General features: G+C 55.0%; 9 protein-coding genes across 9 annotated transcripts; 3 read left to right on the top strand and 6 right to left on the bottom strand.

Moving 5' to 3' along the window:
* Window positions 1-547: 547 nt before the first annotated feature.
* N7482_001242 (putative di-, tri-valent inorganic cation transporter) lies at window positions 548-2,106 on the bottom strand (the record flags this gene model as incomplete). Its single annotated transcript, XM_056683367.1, has 9 exons — window positions 548-832; window positions 886-965; window positions 1,013-1,295; window positions 1,354-1,445; window positions 1,494-1,574; window positions 1,626-1,773; window positions 1,827-1,871; window positions 1,925-1,974; window positions 2,028-2,106. 9 exons carry the CDS (start codon window positions 2,104-2,106, stop codon window positions 548-550), a joined length of 1,143 nt encoding a protein of 380 aa, XP_056546973.1.
* Window positions 2,107-3,082: 976 nt separating this feature from the next.
* On the bottom strand, window positions 3,083-5,381 carry N7482_001241 (Catalase A; the record flags this gene model as incomplete). The annotated part of the gene is made up of 3 exons (XM_056683366.1): window positions 3,083-4,639; window positions 4,695-5,120; window positions 5,184-5,381. 3 exons carry the CDS (start codon window positions 5,379-5,381, stop codon window positions 3,083-3,085), a joined length of 2,181 nt encoding a protein of 726 aa, XP_056546972.1.
* Window positions 5,382-6,469: 1,088 nt separating this feature from the next.
* On the bottom strand, window positions 6,470-8,350 carry N7482_001240 (AFG1/ZapE family ATPase; the record flags this gene model as incomplete). Its single annotated transcript, XM_056683365.1, has 3 exons — window positions 6,470-6,817; window positions 6,912-7,882; window positions 7,966-8,350. The coding sequence occupies 3 exons, from the start codon at window positions 8,348-8,350 to the stop codon at window positions 6,470-6,472; spliced, it is 1,704 nt and encodes a 567-aa protein (XP_056546971.1).
* A 1,112-nt stretch (window positions 8,351-9,462) lies between these two features.
* Window positions 9,463-11,661, bottom strand: N7482_001239 (phosphatidylinositol-3-phosphate-binding protein BEM1; the record flags this gene model as incomplete). Its single annotated transcript, XM_056683364.1, has 3 exons — window positions 9,463-10,389; window positions 10,455-11,555; window positions 11,656-11,661. The coding sequence occupies 3 exons, from the start codon at window positions 11,659-11,661 to the stop codon at window positions 9,463-9,465; spliced, it is 2,034 nt and encodes a 677-aa protein (XP_056546970.1).
* Window positions 11,662-13,129: 1,468 nt separating this feature from the next.
* On the top strand, window positions 13,130-13,411 carry N7482_001238 (uncharacterized protein; the record flags this gene model as incomplete). The annotated part of the gene is made up of 1 exon (XM_056683363.1): window positions 13,130-13,411. The coding sequence occupies one exon, from the start codon at window positions 13,130-13,132 to the stop codon at window positions 13,409-13,411; it is 282 nt and encodes a 93-aa protein (XP_056546969.1).
* Window positions 13,412-14,185: 774 nt separating this feature from the next.
* N7482_001237 (uncharacterized protein) lies at window positions 14,186-15,871 on the bottom strand (the record flags this gene model as incomplete). The annotated part of the gene is made up of 3 exons (XM_056683362.1): window positions 14,186-14,399; window positions 14,474-15,737; window positions 15,796-15,871. The coding sequence occupies 3 exons, from the start codon at window positions 15,869-15,871 to the stop codon at window positions 14,186-14,188; spliced, it is 1,554 nt and encodes a 517-aa protein (XP_056546968.1).
* A 381-nt stretch (window positions 15,872-16,252) lies between these two features.
* On the top strand, window positions 16,253-18,205 carry N7482_001236 (ESCRT-II subunit protein VPS36; the record flags this gene model as incomplete). Its single annotated transcript, XM_056683361.1, has 3 exons — window positions 16,253-16,353; window positions 16,417-16,552; window positions 16,616-18,205. 3 exons carry the CDS (start codon window positions 16,253-16,255, stop codon window positions 18,203-18,205), a joined length of 1,827 nt encoding a protein of 608 aa, XP_056546967.1.
* A 649-nt stretch (window positions 18,206-18,854) lies between these two features.
* Window positions 18,855-21,079, top strand: N7482_001235 (uncharacterized protein; the record flags this gene model as incomplete). Its single annotated transcript, XM_056683360.1, has 2 exons — window positions 18,855-20,771; window positions 20,831-21,079. Coding segments are annotated over 2 exons (2,166 nt in total), but the record flags the coding sequence as incomplete, so codon positions are not given.
* A 738-nt stretch (window positions 21,080-21,817) lies between these two features.
* N7482_001234 (uncharacterized protein) lies at window positions 21,818-23,428 on the bottom strand (the record flags this gene model as incomplete). Its single annotated transcript, XM_056683359.1, has 4 exons — window positions 21,818-22,588; window positions 22,621-22,762; window positions 22,829-23,126; window positions 23,212-23,428. 4 exons carry the CDS (start codon window positions 23,426-23,428, stop codon window positions 21,818-21,820), a joined length of 1,428 nt encoding a protein of 475 aa, XP_056546965.1.
* Between the last annotated feature and the right edge of the window lie 798 nt (window positions 23,429-24,226).

Here is a 24,226-nt window from a genome sequence, read left to right as displayed (position 1 = left end):
TGCAGCAACTGTTGGTTCAGCTTATCATACAGTAGAGGCAGCCTTCAGGAGGAAACGATTATCTGCGGAGAAAATTCCGCCTGCTTGATGTTCGCCGGCAGAAGGGATAGATAGTACTTGAATGCATATAGTTGGTGCTTCAATTAGATAAAAGGATTTTCGATTTGATTGAGGGGTGTTTATTTCATTTGGGATTGTGCGGAGTAGCGATGGTAGGTAGCTACAGACAGTCATTCCATTGATGAGTAATTTTCATCGTGAATACGTTGCTTAATCGTTGGCCGTCTAACTCCACGGATCATTTTTTGGGCACCTTCTAGGGGCACGAAAACAAGAAACCCATGAAGGAAAAATAACTCCCAAGTATGGGGGGCTTCAGGAGCAAAAAGATGACTCTCCCTCGGGGAATCGAACCCCGGTCTCCCGCGCTTATCGGTTTTAATGACAAGCGGAAATCATGACCACTAGACCAAGGAAGATGAAATGACCGAGTTACCGCTCGACCACTTGGTGTTGGTTGATGCTCAGGGGACCATTTTACGCATCATCATCCACAGCAGCTCAGGGCTTCACACACAGTTCCGCACACGACTTGGCACCGCTGGCTCTCCTCTCCGGAGGCTGAATAGGTCGTGTCGGCTTCTGACAAAGCCTCGGGCTGGAGGGTGGCAGAGTGGATCCCGTAGGCGTGAAGACATTCATTGATTGTCTTGGCAGTTTTCAAAAAACTGTACACTGAGGATTCAGAGACGACAACGTGCACGGATGCGATAGTTTTTCGCTGGTTGAGGCGCCAGATATGTAGTTCGTGGATTGAATGCACGCCGGGCACCTACGGGCTTGTTTAGTGTGCGGTAAGATATTGAGCGATCAGAAATATCTCACCTTTTCCAGATCATGCTGCACATCGTTCAAGTCGACCTCGTTCGGAGCACTTTCCAGTAGGATCAGACCGGTGGTTCGGACTATGGATGGGTTAGCTGGGCAGATATATACCTCCGATCAATGGTACCTAGCGGAATGGATGACAGGAAAATCATGATTGCAATCCCCATGCTCACGCCTGGGTCAGCATAGTAGCGACCATCGTATTTCGCCAGCCAGATCACTAAAGCGGCAGCAATGACGCCAAGATTGTTGGCGGCATCACACAGCACGTGCAGAAGGACTCCTGTCATTCCCAGGTCACCGTGGTCGTGCCCGTGACCATTCCCGTGACCATGCCCGTGGCTATCGTGATCGTAACAGTGTGTAGGCACTGACGTCTTGAAGCGTGGATGTTTGTGATCATGGTGCTAAGCGTCGTCAATCGAGTTGGAAATTAAATTATCTGTCAATAGCATTCCTGCGTACCTTGAGGATTGTATCCTCGTCAGACTCCCTGATATGCGCCAACTCATCTTCAAACATCGACGGGGAGCCATGCGCGTGGCCATGATCATGTTCTAGACCGGGTCAGATTAATGGCCAGAGACAAGGGCCAGAATGCCTACCGTGGAGAAACAGCGCGCTGATGATATTGAGCCCCAGGCCAATGCACCCGACTACCAAGACTAACACGGGGTTTTCGATGCCTAATCGTTGTTAGTCAATCATCCTGGCGCTTTAAGCAGGTGATCACTCACGGTGCAAGGAGATGAACCGCTCGATTGACTGCAAGAAGATGCTGATACCGAGGGCAAACAGGAGGACTCCGTTGAAGAAAGCACCAAGCAGTTGAGCACGCTGCCAGCCGAAGGAAAGACCCTTGGGGGAGTCACCCTTCTCCGAGATCTAGCGATTAGATGTCAGTAGGCGCCAATCGTTTGCAGCTGGACAAGACATACCTTCAAAGCCACCAGGGCGACCACAAACCCCAACAGATCATTCAGCTTCCAATGTATTAGCTATAATTTACCCAAGATAGAAACGACCAGAAACATACGTAGTGAAAAGCATCTGCAATCAAGGCGAGTGAATGGGTATAGAAGCCCACTGTTTTTGAGTCAGCATCCTTCAGTCCCTAAGAGTCCGTCGTTCTGGCGTACACGAAATCTCGCCGACGAAGAAGCAAGTTGAAATGCCAATCACCACCGACAATCGCGTCGAGCGCGAGATGTGCAACATTGTTCACAACGTCCCACGTCACGGTGCGACTAACACCGATCCTTGTGTCCCAAACTTTCTCGTCCCTTACGTGTGAAGTAGCCGAAATAAGAGCTCGTTTCCACGACCAGACTAGCGAGCCAGCAGATGGCAGAAGGCTGCAAATAATTACTGAGATTCCTCGAATGGAAAAGGAGGAATCGGTGGTGTGGAAGAGGAAAAGGAGGAGGAGGAGGGATAATCGCCGCAGGTGGTTGTAGTCAGCGATATCTGAGGGGAGATCTGCCCAGCGACCAGAAATTCGTTTTCCAGGCTGTCACTATCTTGCATCAGGAGTCAGTTGACAACTCAATGGCTGGTATTGTGTGTGCATTGGCTACGGGGACCGTGTAACTATAGTGCCTGATGGAGCTTCCGGCCGCATCAAGGTATGCAGTGAAGATGCAGCATGCCAAGATGTATCTTTGTTCAACGGCGATGCCATGTCCCCTTAGTTTCAATTATACCTTCACCAAGGAATGTATCAGCATCTCACAACATGCCGCGTATCACCATTCATGCCTGTTTTTCACGCGGCTATTTCAATATATTACATCGCTGTATGAACGGGATTGGGACCAGGAGTATTGTCTCAAATAGATAGGCAAAACCAAACACAAATCGCGGGTAATTGATTATAAATGAGGGAAATGTTTCCGTACCAGCCCTACGCAGGCGTGTGGGTACCATGAATTTGGGATCTGAGCTGCTGCAGGGTGAAGAATGCAAGCATCCTCCCAAGGTTCCTAAGATTCCACAGCCTGGGAATGGACAATTATGACGATAGATGAAGACTACTTGGTCGAAATTTGGATTTGGTGGATTCGAATGTCGTGCTCAGCTCATTATCCTGTTTGCTAAAGGCTAATCCAGCTTCAATATACGCGTAAGCCTCTCAAATATTGTAAACGCCATCAGCCCACAGGCTTGCAGTGGACTAAAATCAACCATAACGATTTTAAGCCGCAACCTGATCAACCAGCCCATCCAGCTCCCGCTGCCAGTTACGATGCTGCGCGATATGCCAAATAAACCTCTCTGCGACCCCCTTCGCCTGAGGACCAACCTCGCCCACTTTCAGCGTGGACGGCGCATCACCGTACCCTGTCACAACGCCATACGAGTCTTCCAGCGCACTATCCGACGCCGCAACACGGACCTCGTTCAGACCAATCTGCTTCATGATAAACGGCACAGCCTCGTTCACGCCTGCAATAGCCTTGAGATGCGCGAACGACTCGGTCACCCAGAACTTGGCGACGCCGTTCTTTGCCAGCCCGTCCGCCACGTGTTTCCCGCCGGGGATGAACACGGCGTCGAAGAGAGTCGACCGCATCCCTGAAAAGAAGTGGTCCGGCACGACCTTCTGGCCTGACTCAGCGGTGACGCCCTGGCGTGCAGCGCCGATAGTGAATACGAAGGCGCCCTGGGAGGCGAGGGCTTCTTTCATGGTTGTGTAGGCATTGAAGTCGAAACCGTCCGCGAGAAGAATGGCGATGCGGCGCGTGGCAATGGTGGGTGTCTTGGGCTGGTACTCCAGCTGGCTTAAGCCCTTGGCTTTGTGGCCGGGGTTCGGCTTGGGCGATTTGGACGGCAAGTCGCCGCCGACGTTAGTCGCGACGGTCTGCGCGAGCTGGGAACTGACGGCGGCGATGCGCTCGGTCATGCGCTTGTAGACGATTGGATCATCGCAGTGGTCGAGTTCGAAAGAGAAGGCCTTGGCCAAGTGCAGCTTTTCGATCTCGGAGAGGGAGTTGTAGAATGTTTGCGCTTGGTTGTAGTGCTCTTTGAACTTTTCGGATAGGGCGCGCGCTTTGATGCCTTGCTGTTTCTCGGGGTAGCTGGTAAAGCCGCCCTGGGATGGCTCGGCGGGTGGGTTGGCGTTGAAGCGGTTCGGCCAGTAGTTGACCGTGCCTTTGGTGATGCGGTGTCTCATGGGACCATCGCGGTTGGCCAGGTTCATGTACGGGCAGACCGGGCGGTTGACGGGCAATTCCTCCCAGTTCGGACCCAGACGGGAAATCTGTGTGTCGAAGTAGGAGAAGTTCCGGCCCTGCAGGAGAGGGTCGTTGGAAAAGTCAATGCCAGGCACGATATGGCTTGTGCAGAAGGCGACTTGCTCCGTTTGCGGGTGGAATTCGTCGATGTTCCGGTTGAGTTCCAGCTCGCCGATGTATTGGATGGGCACGAGCTCCTCAGGCCAGACCTTCGTAGCGTCCAACGGGTCAAATTCGAAGTCGTCCAGCTTCTCCTCTGGGATGAGTTGCAAGCCGAACTTCCACCGTGGGAAGTGGCCAGCCTCGATCGCATCCATAAGATCCTTGCGATGGAAATCCGGGTCTTGGCCACAAATCTTGAGCGCCTCATCCCATACAAGCGAATGCACGCCCAGTTCGGGGGTGAAATGGAACTTGACAAAGTGGCGCTTGCCCTCCTTGTTAACCAGAGAATAGGTATTAACACCAAAGCCCTGCATCATTCGATACGACCTCGGGATAGCCCGATCAGACATTTGCTGCAGCCCCCATTAGCCTCTATTCACACCGCTCTAAATCCGCTTGATCACTCACCCAATAGTTCATATGCGTCGACTCTGAATGCATGTACACGAAATCCCAAAAATTGTTATGCGCGCTCTGGCCCTGCGGCACTTCGTTATGTGGCTCGGGCTTCACTGAGTGAATAAGATCCGGGAACTTGATCGCGTCCTGGATGAAGAAGACGGGGATGTTATTTCCGACGATATCCCAATTACCCTCGTCCGTGTACATCTTCACCGCGAAGCCGCGTACGTCGCGCACTGTATCTGCACTGCCCTTACTACCCTGGACAGTCGAGAATCGCAGGAAAAGCGGCGTCTCGCGCGATGTGTCGGTGAGTACGCCGGCGGTGGTGACGTCTGCTGCGCTCTCAAACAGCCTGAATGTGCCGAAGGCACCTGTACCTCGGGCATGAACGACACGCTCTGGGATGCGCTCGTGGTCGAAGCGCATTATCTAAAGTGGGAATTAGAAAATATTCGTCGCTTCTAGAGCTGAGAAGGGAAAGTTTGGACGAACCTTCTCGCGGGCAATTTGGTCTTCCAGGAGCATGGGGCCGGTGTTTTTTTCGCTGGCTACGCGCAGCCAGTGGTCTGGATCGGAGATCTTGATGCCATAGTCGGTGGTCATATACTGTTTGTCATTGACCTCGACAGTATCTTTCTGCATATCAGCGAACTTGGCGTCCGCGGCCCTGGACTTCGTAGTAGCTGCCATGGTGACGTTATTCTTCTAGGTTCAAAGACAACAGCGTGAGATCCCCAAGCAGCGGCACGGGAGATATTTGTATAAGAGAAAAAGGAGGTTGGCTCGCAGAAGACGAACGCCTGGGTATATATACACGAACATCACCAGCCAGGAAACAGTCCACCACATCATACAAACCTCCATGATGTAATTCCATCTCCACCTAGACTGTATACCAATTACATCGCCTCGAAAAGAAATCAACCCACTGCCTGGTCCGATTACCAAGCTTCGTATTCTATACCATTTCTAGACCGAAGGCAGCTCATCCCCGCGAGCGGGGAAGAACTGAAATGGGAAGATAATCAGACTACTCCGCAGGCATGAGCAAGGTATGACCTAGCTTCACAAGCTCACAAAACCTGCCGGGGACAGAAGACATTGTGAATGCACGCGCGCTGATTCGCCTCGGATTCCACCGGCATATGCAACACGGTTAACAGCCAGACTGGAGATCTTTTTCACAAGTCCAAGGAGCCACTGGAGAAAGGCATGGGGCCGACGAATAACCTTGTTTTCCGGAGTTTGGTCAGTCGATCATCTAGCTACTATAGATGGCGAGGCAGGATTCCTTCCGATTGCAGATGCGATGACGTTGGATTAGAACGTACTCCACAAGGTCTGGATTAATTTTGCTGTCAAATCAAACCTAGGGGGCTTATTAATATGAATGGCCGTCTCAGGGGTCAATGGAAGCAGATGTGGATTCTGGAACTTGATTTGAACAGGAGACGTGACGTCATGTTATACATCATGATAGCTGGAGGTGCTTATCGCAACTGCCACTATGGAGTATACAGCACAGTGTCTCCGTATTCAAGACGGACATGGCCGTGGAAATCAAATCAATGATAATAGCTATGTACACCCGGAGCCTTCTTTTTTAAACTGAAAAAAACAAAAGGGAAAAGAGATCAAATGTATCTGCAAAGGATATCAAGTATATATGTCACATCTAGCCCAAAGCGGATGATCCGTCTAAGCATCTAACGAAAGCCCTTCCTACCCAAGGTAGAGACTGAGGGAGGCATACGTAGTCAGTAGCTTATCCAGGCAAACTACATATTATCCTCACTCCAATGACTCCTAGTCTTCAACCACGCCTCACGCTCCTCCTTGCTCTCAACCGCGCTCTTTCCAACCCCCAACCCCCGCTCAACCCACTCCTTACTCCCCATCTCCGACAGCCGCGACAACGCCCGCGCAAATGCGAAGCGCTCCTCGTCGCCGCTAAAAATAGAAGTGTTCTTCAAAGCCTGCACTGACATGCCCAGGTCGTCCATCAGGTTGCGCATAGCATCGGAGAGGTCGGAGTGGTCGCCATTGCCCTTGAGGGAGTCTTTGACGTCGGATTCTGAGAGGAAGAGGTTTGTGAGGGGGACTTCGGTTGTGAGGACAAGTTTGGCCTAGAGACATGACAAAACGGTGTTAGCGTAAGCAATTGGCAAGGATGTGGGGGAAGATTGAGTGTTGCGTGAGGGAGAAGAAGGGAGGACAAACCCTGCTCTCGTAGACCGCGTCGATGAAGGTAATGAACCGTCTCGCCAGATCGCGCTGGTTCAGATTCATGCCCGGCACATTGGTGACAATAAACGCATCATAATGCCGCACCAACTCGAGGTAATCCGCCGCACCGGTCGCTGTCCCAATCAACTGGTCGAACGTGAATTGCGCCGCCTTACCGCTCGCTTGCGGGACCTGGATCTTGCGGCCCCAGACAACCTGGGTGGTCGGGTGGGGCGGGTCATTGATAGGGTCGCCCAGGAACTCGAACCACTTGCGGGCGTGCTGTTCGGCGTCCTCGCCGAGCGGATGGTGGTAGACAGCGGCGGGGGGACGGGGGATCTTGCGGTAGTCGGTTGGGGAGTTGAGGTTGATGACATTGAGGGCGGTTTTGAGGAGGTTGATGCAGGGGATGAAGGAATCGCGCTGGATGCCGTTTTTGTAGAGGTCGTCTGGATGGCGATTGGAGGTTGTGACGAGGACGACGCCGTGGGACTGGAGGAATTGGAGGAGCCTGCGCAGGATCATGGCGTCCGCAACATCTGTGCACTGGAACTCGTCGAAGCACAGCACGCTCGCCTTCTCCGCAATTTCCGCGGCAACAAGCGGCAGCGCATCAAAGTCATTGCCATACTTCATCTTGACCACATGCATGCGCTTATGTACATCCTGCATGAAATTGTGGAAATGAATGCGGGTCTTTGTTTTGATATTCGGCGGCAGCGTGTCATAGAACAGGTCCATCAGCATGGTCTTGCCGCAGCCAACATCGCCATACATGTACAGGCCCTTCGGGAGCCCCTCGGGAGTCGTAGAGGCGGCGGGCTTGCTGGCGCCGGAGCCGAAAAGCGAGCCGAAGAATGATGATTTGGGCTGCGGGTCAAGCGACTCGACGCTGGGGTGGATCACCGCGGGGGCATTGTAGTGCTTGAGCGCTTCGAAGAGGTCTTGGAGGTTCTGGATGATTCCTGGTCGTTGAGAGTCCGCGTTAGTCTAGGTTCGTTGGTGTTGACCGGTGTTGCCAGGGAGTGCAACTTTCGCCGTGCCTTACCTCGCTGGTATGGGTCATCCCGGAGACGACCCTCCTGCACCCGCACGTCGTATTCCTTCAGCGGTCCATCCTGCACTGGACCTGAAGGCTTTGTCTCAGAAATCACCTCCGAAGGCGCAACGCCCCCGGCGGCAGTAGCTAGACTCCGCCTCTTCAAAACCGACTTTACGGGCATGACGGCGCCCGTCATCGGATCAATGGGCAGAAGTGGGTTACGGCCAGTCCATTTCGCGATGACAAGTCTGGAGGAGTGCGTCCTTAATCTCGTGCCATAAGGTCTCTCAGTCGCAACCGGGAGCCGTGATGTTGGTGCCCGCACGCCATGGGGCCGCCGCACCGCGCATGGGAGGCAGTCCGCGCAGAGCTTCGCCGAGGGCCGCCTCATTTGTATAGGTGATGCGTAGGTACAGTCGGAGTAGTGAGGAGGTTCGTGGGTGGCTTGCAGGTATCAGGGTGCGGCGGGCGAAAGTCGTAGCCGAGGTATCGCCGCAGGAACTGTTTTCTTCCGGGGGAAGCGGCGTGGCGCACTACAGTGGGAAGTACAGTGCACAAGTCAGTGGCGGGTCGCAAGGTCGGCGAGTGAGACCGGAACACTCGTGGATGCTAAGCTGAACGCTTAAGTCAAAATGCAAAAGTATTTCGAGAGTAGCAAAGAAATAAGAATATAAACCTTAGAAACCCGCTAATAATCGGGATCCGTGGAGTGGCTCGTCGTGCGGCGAAAAGGGCCCCAGCCGATGTGTCGAGTCACGTGACTAATATTCCAATTGGCACTTCGGGAGTAGTCAGTCATACATCAATTATATTGCTATCACGCTGGCTGCCAAATATATCGATAAGCCTTCCCTGTATATGCACAAGAAAAGAGAGCATATGTACAAGTCACTGAAGTAGACAAACGGCAATGCACGCGGGGGTATGCCCCCTGCAGACAGAAAAGAAAAAGGTCGCAGCGAGAAAGGAGATAGGCACCCAGGTATGGGCCGCAAAAGTGAATATCAGAGCCTGGTGGGACAGAAGAAAATTGAAATGGAAATGGAAATGGATATGGAGGTAGAAAAGGACGATGACCGGGCTAGGTAACCATGGACCTGAAAGACAAACCCGTGAGGAATCACAAAAGCAGAGAAAAGAGAAATGAAGAAGCCATGCCAAATGTCACATCACGCATCATAATCGTAACACTGCGATCACCATCCGCCCCCGTCGCGAGAAAACAGAAAAGAAGTCATCGCTGAAAGCGCGGGTGGACCACAGAAGGGGAGACCTCGGAAGTAGATGCCAGAACGCCGATGCACCATACTAATTGCAGAAACACAAAGAAAGGAAACGGGAGGACGGAGAGAGGGATTGAGATTGGGGGCAAGGGTCACATGAAAGCGGGAGGGCGGGAGAAAGCATCGGCCGCGCAGCGGAAGACCGCAGGACAGGTCTCTCGTACATGGTAACGGGCGAACGGGGGATATCCGACATGGTGGAAACAAGGAATAGATGCTTTTATGCGATGCTGACAAACAGCGTCAGCTTCGTGTTGCGCTGCATTGCACTCTCCAGGTCCTGATCCGACAGCAAGTCGACGTAAGTGCCCGAGGACTCATCGCGGTACTGCACAATGATATCCTCTTCAATCTTCAGTCGGTCACACAACTTGTCCTTGAGATGCTGCAAGCTGACCCCCGCTGGAATCCGGATGGCAATCAGGTCGTCCTGGAAAAATACCTTGACCTTCATCGCGCTCGAGTTCGACGCGCTGGAGACCTGGGTCAGGGAGCTGGGCTGGCGGTTCATGGGCGGCGGGCCGCCGTTAGCAGGCGACGGGGCCGGGGCGCCCTGGGTGCGCTGCTGCGACGCGCGATCGGGCCCGTTCAGGGGCACCTGCGAGGACTGCTGGGACACGCTGTGCGAGGGGTCGATGCCGGAGGAGGAGTGGCGCGATTGGTCGGAGTACCGCGCCTCCTCGCCAAAGGCGTTCGGGTCGATTTCAAAGTCGCCCTGGCGCGGCGCGAACAGTTGCCGGACCAGCTGGCAGCGGGCGATGTGCGGGGGCATGGAGAGTAGTTTCTTGATGTACTCGTCCAGGTTCTGGCGGCGCCCGTTGGAGATCGCGTCCGTAACGTGGGTGACGGGGCCGGGCATGAAGGGGAGAGTGCGGGGGCGGCCCCGGTTGCCAGCCTCGTCCTCAAACTGGGTCAGGAGGCGGATCTGGAAGTCGTAGAAGTCGTGGTAGTAGCGCGACAGTTCCCAGCAGCGGCCGTCTTCCATCTTCGCCTCGATGATGTACCAGTACTTGTCGTTGTCGAAGCAGTAGCGCGGAATGGAGGCGGCGACGGGCGCGAGGAGGGCTTGGTAGCCTTGCGATTGGGGGTGGCCCATGGGACCTTGCGAGCCTAGCGTGCCTTTGCTGGGATTGCGTTGGTGGTATTCCTGATAATCGTCATTAGCCAAAACCGAAGATGCGCAACAGGGCGCCCCGGAGCCCGTCCACTTACATAGGTGTTGCCATTCTGGCTCATGTGGCTCGCACTCTGGTGGGATCCCATGGACATCTGGTCCATGCCCGAAGTGACCGCCACCATGCCGCCGCCGGAAGGCTCAATCTTACCCAGGGTGATACTGCTGTTCTTGTACTCCGCGGTCATCTTTTTCCACTCCTCGACCTTGGGCACGCCCGCACGGCGCACCGCCTCCAGCGGATCCGTGACGGCCTGGCCGCTCTGCATATCGCGCAACTCAATGAAGGACACGGGGATCAAGCCAGGGCCCCCCAGGCGGCCGATGGGCTTTGCGACAAACCATTCCGGGTTGGACTGGGCGATGACAATGATGGCCTCGCCGGCTCGCGCATCCAACTCATCGGGCCGCTCGGCCTGGAAATCATACTGGACGATGCCGTACACCATGGCGCCTTGGCCCTTGCCGAGCGCGGACATTCTGAAAGCGCCTTGTCGGGTGGTGTTGGTGGAGGAGTCGGAGGCAGGACTGCGGTCGGAGAAGCCAGAATCGTGGTGGTCCTTTTTATGCAGATCAACAGACCCCCCACTATCCCTTTGGTTTTTGCCGATGACCTCGAAGAAGGAGACGGGAACGAGCCCTCGGGCGCTAGGGATGAGCGGATTACACGCCTCGTACCAGTCCGAGTCGTCTTCCCTGCTGATGACGTGGAAGAAGTCGCCCTTGCTGAAGGCCAATTCCTGGGTGGTTCCGGGCTCCGGGGAGTAGTCGTAAAGCGCTTTAATCACCTGTGCGCCCACACACAAAAGAAAGCGCGCGCGGTCAGCCTCAACGAACGTATAATGATCGGGAATCCAGTTGGAGGCCAGAGGGGGAGGAGGGGGTGAGAAGGGGGGCAAGAGGGGTGGAGAATCGGAAAGCTGAATTCCAATCGTGGCGGTGATGGACAAGCGTCGCACCCGAGGGGCAACAAACAGAGGTGGTAGTGGAGGGTGTGGTGGCTGGGGAAGAGGGGGTTTTCCAGGATAACGACTCACCTTCTTGGGCGGTAGGATCGCAATGGCGGACTTGGGCGTGAGGGAGATATGGTGGTGATGATGCTTGGGATCTTTCTCCCCCTTCAAGGAGCGTCTGATGGCCTTGGGAGGGGGGGGTTAATTTAATGACACACAATACGGGGTGGTAATATTTCGGGCGCAACACGTCCAGACGTTCCAGAGGGGCGGGAGCGGCACTCACCTTCATCGCGACCGGAAGAGGGGAAGGGGATGCAAGAGGATTCAAGGGAGTGGAAGGGGGAAGTCGAGGGAAGAGGCCAGACAGTTCTTTTTGCAGGTCAGCGGTATACCACGGCCATCTGGGGGAGGTGGTACAGCATGGAGGCCCTGGAGGAACAGTACGGAGTAAAAAGGTCAATGAAAGTGGAGAGTCAAAGAGGTCGACGGTTTGCCTTCGAGGCGCGTAGGCAGATAGTCCTGAACACCTGAACATGGTCCTCGTGTGGTCCTCCCTCCCATGGATCCCCACGAGGGTGCCTGCCAGTGGCAATTACCTTGTGTCAACTTAGACATAGCATGTACCTGCGCATCATCCTCCCCGTCCACTCCTGTTTCTCCCCCTGTAAATCGTTGAACTATCCCCAGTCCGAGCAGAGCCCAGTAACGTAATACCGATAGTTACATACACCGGCGTGGGACCATCTGCAGCGCCCCGTTGGGCACCGAAGCCATCGTCAGCTCGGGGCGGCTACTGGCCCCTCCAGACTGGCCCCCTTTGTCTCTGTTTCTGTCAATCAAATGATGGTGATCAATTATGTGACTCGGCAGCCCAGCTCCAGACGCCGACCGAAAGCACGCCCCCCCCCCCCCCCCCCCCCCAAAAAGAAATTGATCTATCCATCTTTTGTGGCATATCTACCCTTCCACGTTCGTCCCCTACCCACCCTCCACCAGTCCGTGGTTGCCAGCCCGCATAAACCATGGCTCGGGTGACGTCCCACCCGCAAGCCGCTCGAAAAGGCGCGTGTTTCCCTCGCAGCTGCGGCTAGGAGAGTGGTCAAACAATCGATAACGAAATCCAGAGCTGGTCCGTCGGTGGCTCTGGATACTAAGCTCGTCCACTCAATCACGTTGCGCGGATGGTCTAGATTGGGTTAGCCGTGGAAGCAGTAAATTAAACATAGATTAATTCCGGGGCGCCTGCAGCCCCGTCCCCCTACAGCTCCTCCGGCCTGCACGGAGACTGGCACCTTGCAGCCATGTCACTGCCGTCCCATTAGCTCGGTAGCTCCATACCGAGTATTTCCCTGGCCGAGGGGAGAGGAATGTGGCCAAACGGAGACTTTACATCTAGTTCCATCGGTCACCTGATAACCCTTTACGTGTATGCCGTACGCGGACTCGGACACGGAACTCTCCAGAGCATACATGTATGCACGGAGTACATCCTTCCACGAACCATAGAATAGACTGTCGTTCGCGCCCCATAGGCGTGCACACGCAAGCTGAAGAAACTCTCAGCCGCAGTGGCAGCAGCGCCGATCACCACAATGACATCAAGCCTGCAGCCCAGCGCGCAAGTGAAACTTACCGTTCTCTCGGGTTTCTGATTCACGACGCATCAACTTTGGCCATTATCGCGACCACCTAGTCCAGCTGAACCGGGTAGCCTCCTAGCCGGCGAACTTCCCCAGCCAGAGAAGACCCAAGGCCCCATGCACGTGTCTGCTATACACACCCTTCGCTCCCCTCCGCCCAAAAATCGGCGCCGAGCAGACGACCACAGCCCCGCTAAGGCAAGTTTCTCGAAGAACGCGATGGAACCACCCGAGCGTGGTGCACCACTCACGGCAGGCGCTCGCGGCGCGCCGCCCATGGGCGGCGGCCCAGTGGGCCCCACGTTGCGGGGCAGCGAGAGGCTTCCGTGGGAGAGCTGTGAAAGGGCAGCTGCCGAGGGTGGCGTGCTTGGGGACGTCGGTTTGGGAAGTATTGCCTGAAGCGAAAGGGGGTTCGGGGGGTTGGTGGCGTGCTCGCCGTGGATGCTGTAGATGTAGATCATGAGCGTGTTTGTCGCCTGGAGAATCAGGTGTTGAGGATATCATGGTCATCCCGGGGCCGTGGACGTGCCGCGACCAGTCTGAGTGCGAGAAGCACAGGGATGGTGCGGGGTCGAGGAGACTATGGAAAGATCTGCGACAGAGGAATTGGAGGAATTGGCTCTGGAAAAACTTTTTATGATCAAAAGTAAATGTACTGGCTAAATGGGCCAAGAGTATCTACTCGGGCGCCTCGACACCCCATGCATGCCATCGCCAATCGCCATTTCGCATATCCCCAAGTCCTATTTCCCACTTCTGCCTTCATCCCAACCGCTTAAAAAACAAGACACGCGCCGGGGGTATTAGTATGTTTGTGGATCCGCGCTGACAGTTTGCAGTTTGCAGTTTGCAGCAAGACCTGGACGCCATCCAGGGCTGGTGGACGGCCCCGGAAAATGGAAAACGGGAGACGCAAAGAAACAAGAGAAAAACAAGTGCGACAACTTCTCGGGGCAGGATCTGGATGGTGTGGGTTGGTTCAACCAAAGCTGTAAAACGCCAGACGCTCGGAGAGAAAAAGAAATGGGCCAAGATGAGTAGGGCCGGCGGCCACTGAGGAATCGGATTTGGCCAAGTTCATAATCGGAATCCAACGGCGGCCAGCCTAGGTGTGTGATTAATAGAGGGGGGGGGAAATCCGGGACGGAAGAAGTCGAAAACGGGGCAGCTGGCTTAAATCTGGCCCTTGATGTCGACGATACGGTTGGCTTCGGCTTTGGCTTGCTCAAACCGCGCGGCCGCCTTGCTGGTCAAGAGCCTCACAGACCCGTGTTTCTCTTCGAGGGTGTCCTCGGACGAGTGATCTAGGATGAAACGCGCGGTCTGCTCATCGGACTCGAAGCCCAGCTCTTCCGTGATGAATCGGATATTGACATCGGGTTTGTACCTGCAGATTCAAGGGGGGTTAGACAGATGATGACGGACAAGCACAGGTTGAGAAAAGTGGGAAAGAAAACTCACGCTCTACATATGGCAGCAAGAGCAGTCAACCGCTCCCGATCGACAAACATGTCCATGAGGTATGCCCCCATGTTGGGAGTGTCGAGGTACAACTGGAAGAAGCGGTGGTAGTTGCCGAGTGCGAGGGCGGAGCGAACGTCGAGAGCATGCTTGACGGCGAGGTCTTGCTTGTCTTCTGCAGTCACGTCGGCTAGCGCATCGTTCATGGCCGTCCAATTGCGCGTGTAAATGAAATAAAGAATACGGTATGCCTTGAATTCCGTCGGATGCCCGCCCAGCTGCTGCGCGTACAGAACCCGCAGCTGGGTCTGGCACTGATTATACTCACCAAGATCCCCCTTCTCCAAGGCGATGCGTGCGTGGATCTCGTAGACAAGGACCGTGAACTCGTTCCGGATATGCTGCACCGTCAGGTCCTGGCGCAGCGACTTGAACTGGTCACATATGTAGGTGTAGTTGCCCTCCTGCTTCCATTTCTTTTTTAACAAGTCCAGGGCCTTCTGGAGGACCGGTAACGGGCGGACAGTATCCGGATTGGGAGCAGATGTCAGGCGGAAGTAGTTCTTTTCCAGAGTTTGGCAGCGTCCCACTACGGGTCCTTGGTCCGGGTCGACGCTGCGCGAGGGCGAGTCGACTGGGGATGAAGTGCCAGAGTTTCCATAGCCGACGCCCTCAAAACGCTTCTTCCTCATCTCCAAATTAGCTTTTGACTTACTAGAGTCATCCAGTGTCATTCGTTGTTTCTTCTCTGTGGACGGGTAAGTGACTCGGTCCTCAAACCGATTGCGATTGTTAGCTTTTCTCCATGGTGGCGACTCTTTCCCGGACTGCTGCTGGTTGGTATCTGTTGATTTCCTCTTGCGACCGGTGTCTCCTGGGGAAGACGGTAGACTGGACATTCCCCAATTCGAGACACTCGGGTTGGCCAGAATCTTGTTGCGTTCATTTTGAATCATGACCTGCGGCAGGGCCAGCCGCTCCCAGTCGATCATGTCGAGCTTATGATTCTCCGCCGCATCGGTAATAACGTGTCGCAGCTTCTCTTGCATTTCGGAGTGGCTCACACTGGCAACCTGGTTCTCGGGAGCAAAGCATCGTTGCACGTAAAGGCGCACCGCGGGCGGGAATTCCACGCGAGGCCGAGGGGCTTCGTCCGCTGCCGACATGTTGGGTTGCGGAGCCGGGGATCCGTTGGAAGGTAGATGATTGATCTTATTAGAGGCAAGGCTACGACGTGCTTGTACTGGAATATAGGCAGGGGCCGCTGGAACAGCATCAGCAAGCCGAACCAAAATGAAAGGCGAGCCAGGGTGTGCTCTTACCAGAGACTTGGGAAGCAACGGGCGTCGAGGTCGGGGCCCAAGCTGTCGCACGCCACGGCGGGGCACTCGAGTTCATACCGCAGTCTAGAAAAACGAACGTATATGACGAGGCAGAAAGGAAAATAGTGATAAAAAAAATGGCGGATGTGATGAAAAAGAATGGAGGAACGAGAGAAACAAAGAGGCTACGGGTAGAGGGTGGGTTGAAGTTGAAACAGGGATAGAGCAGTAAATGCGGAGTGTCCTGGACACCACAAAATCAATAACAGAATGAGGAGGATGAGATGGCGAAGATCTGGAGAGCTGGTCGAGAGGCACGCACGTTGACTCGCAAGGGCGAAGGATCCCAACTCGCTTACTCTCCGGAACTTCTTTCTTCCGGTATGCCTCGCCGGTTATCTTGTTATCGCGACAGCTCGTGCTTCTCGAAGAGTGATGTCGCCTGCACCTCTGCTAGATGTTTTTCAAGTCTCTGGACCTGACGACTGCATTGCGACCCTTGCTGTTACCTGACGAGACGCTTCTCTTTGTCCAGGATGCGGTGGGGCTATATGAGGGGTAAGTTGACCCCGCCGAGCCATTGGTGTTGATGCCATATACTGAAACGGGCTTCGACGGCAGGAAATATAAGATCCCCGACTACCAAAATGGCCATGCCTACTTGACATCGCACAGGGTGTGCTATGTGGCAGCTGAAGATCCACGTAAATACTCTGTGGGCATCGATCTGAAGGAAATAGACCGAGCCGAATACCAGGTTCGTGAGCTCCCGGCCTACGATCCCCCGCAATGCCCTCTAACCCGTTGGATCCTAATATAGGCTGGCTTTTTCAAGTCATCGCCGAAAATAACCATATATCCGAAGCCTCAGAAGGGCAAGACCGACAAATCCCGGAGTGCAACTTCCAGTCCTGCTGTATCGCAACAATCCTCCCTCCACCCAGGCAACCCATCTTCTCCTCGGCCGCAGAGTGCCGTGCCACAGAAGTCGTCGTCCCCGAAGCCAGTCAACGCGACCTGGATTTGCCCGATATGCTCCTTCTCCAACCCCCTTCCCTCTCATTTCGACCCGGCCACGGCCACCGCGGCCACCCAGTTGCCACCATGCCTCGCCTGCGGTATCAAGCCGCCTTTCACCACGGTCCTGAAGGCTGCGATCAGCGCCGCAGCAAGTCACGATTCCCCCTTATCCAGTACAAACTTATTACCCGCCGAAGATAACCAGGCCCAAAGGAATGGCAGTCGGTTGGGCTCCTCTGAACCCGCGGGGTCTGTATCGTGCCCCCGATGCACTTTTGTGAATCATCCATCCCTCATTGAGTGTGAGATGTGCGGCGCGCCTTTAATAAGCGGGGGCACCTCTATCACGAGAGACGATGCAAGTCGCGCGAACTCCCCTGCCCCATTCTTCGCCCAATCGCGCATCACCAACACAGAAGTGACTGAGAGCGTCAAGCTTTCCTTCAGGGATGGCGGGGAGAAAACATTCCACGAGAGGCTCAAAGGGGCCTTGATACAACGGAAATGGCTACTCCAGAATGCACCGCCCGTGCCTCCACCCTCGCAGACTGCCGCGGCCTCGCCAAGCATTCCCGCCATCGCTGCGCCGGAGAGCCCCCAACCTGCGGCCCCGCGTATAACGGCTGTGGGTATTGCGGGTCTGGAGCAACGAGGGCTAGAGACGCGAATGAATAACCAACTGGTGATTGGGAACGCCTTTGAGGATCTGGAGGCGCTGATGGCATCTGCAAAGCAGATCGTTGCTCTAGCTGAGACTCTGGCCCGAGAGTCAGGGATGGCTACTAATGGAGGGGCATCTGCGGAGACTAACGCGGTGCTGTCAGAATCCGCCGCGGCATTGGGAATGGTGACTACGAAGGACATGCTCAGCTCCGGGTCAGAGAATCTCTATCTATCCGAGCTGTCACGCAACCTGGCCGAGTATCTTACGGATGACCGCAAGGGCATCCTACAGCGGGAGGGCGGCATCATGAGTCTAATCGACCTCTGGGCGGTGTTCAACCGGTCCCGTAATGGAGTCGAACTCGTGAGCCCTTCTGACTTCCAGCGGGCGGCCGAGCTCTGGAAGAAGCTGAAGCTGCCGGTGCGCCTGCGCCGGTTCAAGAGTGGCCTCTTGGTGGTTCAGCGCTATGACTGGAGCGACGAGAAGACGGTTCGCCAACTTCAAGATTGGATGGAGGAGTTGCGACGAGTCCCACCGGACGAATCGGTTCCGTGGGATTGGACTGTGTTTGGCCGGGCCGTGACGGCGCAGGAGACAGCCCAGCGATTCAAATGGAGTGTGGGTGTGGCCGCGGAGGAACTGGAGATGGCAGAGGACCGGGGTGTGCTTTGCCGGGAAGAGGGGATCGAGGGGCTGCGGTTCTGGAACAACCACATAGCAAGCTAGCACGGCCCCTGGTTGTGGTGAGAAGGGAAGGTCGAGCGAAGGAAAAAGTTTCAGCTATGGCGGGAGAGCCAGACTCAAGGGGATGGATTTGACGGGTGCATAGCCGATGACGATAGAGAGATTGACTTCCCAAGGGTTATTGCATCCCCCTTCGGACCCAGTAGGAAATCCGTGACGTCAGACTAGCTGACATCGGCAGCCCGATTTGCGGGGATGGGCGGGCGTGGCTTGTGATTGGCCGACCCCGCGGAGGACCCCAAGCGGTGTCCCCCGCTGCGTCGGAGTGCTCTAGTCCTACTGGCATCCTACCTCGCCCTTCTTCCAATCGACCGCCCCCATCCCTCCCCTCTTAAGTTGTTCCTGTCTCCTTTCTTTCTACCAATATTCTGTCCTCCTCACCCTGGGCCTCATTTTCCAATTTGAACGGCCTCCAGCGGACTCCTTGGACCCCAAATAAGCCAAGACCCGCTTACCCGATCTCGTGTGATTCCGAGTGGATATGATCGCCGGCGCCCTGGAGCCATCCATATCCACGCGAACTTATCCATACGTGCGCCAGCTCCTGTCCTCTCCAGTGAGCCATACCCACGCCATACTCCCTAGCCTCACCTGATCCTTCATATACCTCCTCACTACACATACTCGAGAATCTATCATCAGTTCCTCGATAGCCATGTCCTCCGCCGCAATGGCGGGGCCGGGTGCGACACGCCCATCTCTCTCTCAGTTGGTGGCCGCACATACTTCCCAAAACCGGAGTATATGGCGCTGTGCCCGCAGCCATCATACCAACCGTGACAAGATGGAACGCGTCGCTCGGACCATCGACAAATACCAGCGTCACCCGCAGGCCAACCTCCGCCGTAAGGCGGAAGCCCGCAATGATTGGCCCTCCACTTCCCACAGAGGCCCCGGCAGCGGTTGCGGTTGGGGTTGGGGCATGTCACGGTCTCGGTTCAGCTTCTCTGAACTCTCGGCGGGCCGAGAGAAGAGCTTCTGGAAGGCCGAGCACGAGCGGATGAACCATCGCATCGCCCACTTGAAGAAGCACATCGACAAAGACCCCTACGGTGCAATATTCGGCCGTCGACTTGATTCCACTCCCTATATTGGCCAGTGTGATACTGCTGCTACCTGGCCGGGCTTCCTGCGAACCTTCCTGGGTGCTGAGAAGCCGATGACTGATCACCCCTCGAAGGCCCACCTCCAGGACTTCAATTTCATTCGGTCTCCTGCCCAGTCTACCTTAGCTGAAAGCCGGGATGCTCCTGAATTTGACCCTATTAGTGGCCGCATGGCCCCCAAAGCACCAAAGCATGAAGCCCAAAGCGAGAGCACGATGCAGGCCTCCGATGTTGTCGTTGACTGTCCACCGGGAAGTGAAGTCGAGGCCAAGCTCGCCTCCAATCCATCAATAGTTGATGACGGCCAGTTCCAGCTGGGCAGTATTTCCGCTGCTAAGCGGAGCAAGTTGGACACGCAGACCATTGAGTGCCCAAGTGCTGACACGGGTCGTCTTAACCCCCGTCGGAATGTCGAGTGTGCTCCTGGTAACGAGATCGAGGCTTTGTTCACTGCCAAGCCTGCTGCTCGCAATGACCAGAGCCGCCCACTGGAGGCATTTGGATCTCCTTCCTCTATTAATATCTCCGTCGATTGCCCACCAGGTAGTGAATTGGAGGCTAAATTTACCTCTGAACTCAGCCTGGGTTCTCAGACCAACAAAGAGGCAGCGAGTATCGACTACGGTCCTGGTAGCGAGCTCGAGGCAAAAATCGTTGCCGAGACAACTCGTGCCCAACAGTCTGACGCAACGATCAGCTGCTCGCCGGGAAGTGAGCCGGAGGCCCTGTTTGCCGCCAAGCCAGCTATTGTCACGGCCACCCACTACCCGCGTGCCCCCCTTGCCGATGATGGCGAGGCCAAGAAGGATAACATAATCGTTGACCGTGGCCCCGGTAATGAGCTCGAGGTGAAGCTAGTCCCTGATGCCGCCAGCGCTGAAATGCGCGGCGAGAGTGACGAGCTGAGTGCCCTGCAAGCAAGTGACATTCGGGCTCGCTATGCTTCGCTGAAAAGTGAGGATGGCCCTGGTACTCAATCCGGTGCAGCCGAGGATATGGAGTTAGATGCTTCTGAGGACCGTGCCGGCGAGATCCTGCAGAGCCAGAAGCCTTCTGTTGGTGCTCAACCGTGGTCGTCAGCAGAGTACCGTATCCTGGCTTATGATTCCTCGGCATCTACGATCACTACTGCTGAGGCAGGCTCCTTCTTCGGCTCTAGCGAGACCACTCAACCCCACAAGATCCTTTCCCGCCTCCATAACCCGGCCAAGTTTGTGCCCTACTTTGCGCAGATGGAGCAAGATGGCTACGACATCGCGACCGGCGGTGGTGATATCCTGGTTTTCAAACGATCCATCAATGCCCCAAAGTACACCTCTGCTACTACAGAGCAGGATTCCGCGCCTCCTCAGGTCAATGCGGAAATCACCAAGTACCAGTGCCATGACTCTTATGACTCAACTGTCTCCGCCCGCACTGACCACCCGTCCTCCACCGTCAAGGTGAGTAGGCAGTGAAGATGTTTATTCCGGCCGTCCTCCATCCTAACCGGTCTACTTAGCCCTCGGCATCCTCCAGTAGCAGCTCCAGCTCAGAATCGATCCATGAATCGGATTCGTCATCTGTCAAGCCCAAGTCCGAATCCTCCTTCCGCAAGGTTTTTCGCAGAATGATCCTCACCGGCACCATCGCCGCAGCATCATGCTACGCCATGGGCGTCGTGACAGAGTATTTCCGCACAGGCGGACAAGACGGGCTCGGCGCGGATGCCTTCACGGCCTTTGAGTCGGAGCGGCGTCGGCGGGAGTAGGCACCACAATCCATTTCACGTACATCACTTCAACTCACTTCACCTCACCTCACTGGCGGAGACCCTTGCATTCTCTTTGTTCCCCACAATGATCGCGAACTCGGCCACCGTCTGTGTTGCTTTTCTTTGCGGGGAGGGATTGCGATGCGGGACGCCACAATTCCACTCATCAACATATGCCCCGCTATTCCCCACGCTTTGTTATTCTAGAGTTACATGATGTGACGTGATATCAATTTGCGTGAATAGCTTAAGACCTAGATTGAAAACAAGAAGATTCATCGACAGGATCTATCTGCTTCTTAACTTTCCCCACTGACCATAACAGCCGCTGTGCGCAATGACTAGAGCCTGCATTCATGCATAGAAAAAACACATCCACCCTTTCGAATTGAATATCGTTGTAATCGTAGCTTACAAAAGACCCCATAGCATCCCGGGATTCACGCTTCGACATCGCCCTTGGATCAGGAATTCAGGACCCGGCAACCACCTCATCCTCGTCGCGAGGCTTCTCCTTCCCCTCAACCTTCTCGAGAGTCTCCCCTCCTTAACCTCCCAAGCGAAGTCCCACCACGGCTCTCTAGAGTCTCTCAGACTACGAATCCGATCCAGGTCCGCAGACCGTACAGCCTCGAGCCGCCGCACCACCTCACAATCCTCCCGCTGTTGAACAAGCCCCTCTCTCCTCAGATAACCCTCCTGCTCCTCGATTATCGCCTGCTCCCGCTTCCCACCTTAGCCATCCTCATATTCAGGTTTGGCCTCAACCTCGGCTTCACCATCCTCAGACGCAGTCCCGGACGAATCACCCGGGTACGGGTTCGTCAGGAATACCTGCTGCAGCATGCCGCAGCGCGCCTTCCCGCTGAGCAGGTACATTTCCAGCGCGACAAGGACGTGTATGGCAGCCGCGAAGTCGTCTTCCTTCCAGAGGTCAAACTCGCGCGTGCCAAGCACTCGGAACGTCCGTGTATCCAACTCCCGATCTAACATGCTCAGTTTCGTAGCCTCGAAGTGCCGCCGCAACCGCTCGATGTTCTCTGCCGCGTAGAACCGGTGGCTGCTGCTGCGTCGGCGGCGCAGGCGCCGGGTGACCGGGCTAGTGGCGTCGGCCTCGCTCTCGTCCCCGTCGCTGTGCTCGATGTGCACGGATGTCGGGTTTCTTGGAGATGACGCAGGTGGAGACGGTGAGAGGCTCTCGGACATTGGGGGGAAGATGGGCGCTGGGCAGGGCAGTTCGCGCCGGCACCAGAGACTGGACATCTTGTGGCCCGGGAAGAAGGCGCGCAGGAGGTGCAGTTTGGAGCCGTGCTGGCCGATGAGAAAGATCTCTTGGTCAGGAATTTTGTCGCCAGGAACTGGGAGGGGCTTCACGTGCTGGAGGAGCTGGCCGAGCATGAGCTTGAATTTGTTCGCAAGGGAGGATTCGAGTGGCTCTTCGGTATTTGTCTGGAATTTTGTGAGTTTACTTTGCGCTGTTCTGTTGGCACGGAAGCACCGGGTGGTCTGTAGGGCTATTTTAGATAGCCATGACTTACTGTAGAGACGGGCAATATTGGTATCGGGCTGATACGATCGGGTTCGAAATCGAGGGAGAGGTACCCGTCTGTTTCAGGTCCATCCTTGTACTTTTGGCGGTAGCCTGTCCAGTACTCGAGCTGGCAGGCCAAGAGACGCGGCCTGTGTGAAAGAATGGAGGTTAGCCAGTACTGAATGAAAAATACACAGGAGATGCGCGACAATCACCTCAAATAGAAGATATTCATCTCATCCTTCGTCTCTCTTTTAAGATCCAGCATCTCTCCAATCTCGTTCAGCAGAGCATACACCAACTGAGACTGTGCACGAGGTTGGCCATCGTCTAGCTTCTCTTGACAACTGTCGCTGCCTCCCTCCCAGAGACCCTTTTCGAACCGTGGGACTCGTTTGAGAGTCCTGAAAACGCCTCGGTACCGGATATCAACCTCGGGCCAGTCCCTGACATTGACATGGCGTGCATTATCGGCACCAATGCGGAAGATCCAGGCCTTTCGTTGGACGGCTGCTGTGAGAACATAGCTCGTTAGCACAGGCTGGATGGTTGGTCCAGACTGCAAACAGAGAATGAGAGGCCAAGCTGGCAAACTCACGCGTATTCTGAGCCATCTGCAGAAATCGGGCTGGGATGAGATCCTTGGTAGGTCGGTTGAAGAAGAACCTGGCGGTGATGTTCTGCACGGTGACTTCAGATGACTCTGTCTCAACAAACGTCGTGTGGACTGATGACGGCTTGGCTGCACTTGAGCTATCTGGTGGCTCCATAGCGGATGGCTGAAGAGACTGGGCCGCCTCGAAGAGGGTAGACATGTTCAACTTTGTCTGGTCAGTATCAGAAAGCCGCTTGATGAGATGGAAGAAGGGGGGGTTACCATCGGCACGCACTGAGTGGGAAGAGTGTTGTCGGTAGATAATCTGAGACGTATGGGAACCAAAGACACGAAGAGAAGGAAAGTAGCCTTCAAGGTGGCAGTGAGAGAATATCTGATGGAGCTTGGCGGGTGCCTCCATCAGGCCTTGTGTCTCGTAGGCAACGCAAGAAGCGTGAGAGAAGCCCCATATAGTGTCTTTATGAACGCAATCAGTTAATGCGCGTTGCAATCGGGTATTTAGTATGCTATTGTAGAGGCTTCTCCACATAAACAGAACGGTTTGACCAGGTATTTCCAGCTTAAACACAAATTACGCGCGATTACACATCCAAATATTGGATGTTAGTGGGTGATGGATTTAATCGAGTACTAACCCCAGAGAGTGCCAAATGACTTGCTATAAATTTGATGGCTCCGGCTTATCTTTGGATTCAACATCTACACTATCACTATCGCTGGGGAGCGTCGCAATACAAAAGGTGTGTGAATCGATTGCGTCCCCCATACGTAGACTTGCAAAGATATGCACATCATTATCACTACCGATTAAGTTAGGCACATCCATCAAAGCTTAAGACCAAACTTTTTGCGTAACATGGCATCAAATTCCACGGAGAGTCCAACGTGTACATTCAGTCTTGCTCAAAGTGATCACTATAGGTCGTGGTTATATTGCTTTATAGGTATCGGCTCATATCGACCATATGCCCTTGCAGCTTAGATGGTCGCCACGGGT

The sequence above is a fragment of the Penicillium canariense genome (genome assembly GCF_028826845.1).
Source record: "Penicillium canariense strain IBT 26290 chromosome Unknown utg000001l_segment0_segment0, whole genome shotgun sequence".
Classification (NCBI taxonomy): domain Eukaryota; kingdom Fungi; phylum Ascomycota; class Eurotiomycetes; order Eurotiales; family Aspergillaceae; genus Penicillium; species Penicillium canariense.
The sequence above is the reverse complement of the archived record's forward strand: the minus strand, read 5'-3'. Positions and strand labels throughout refer to the sequence as shown.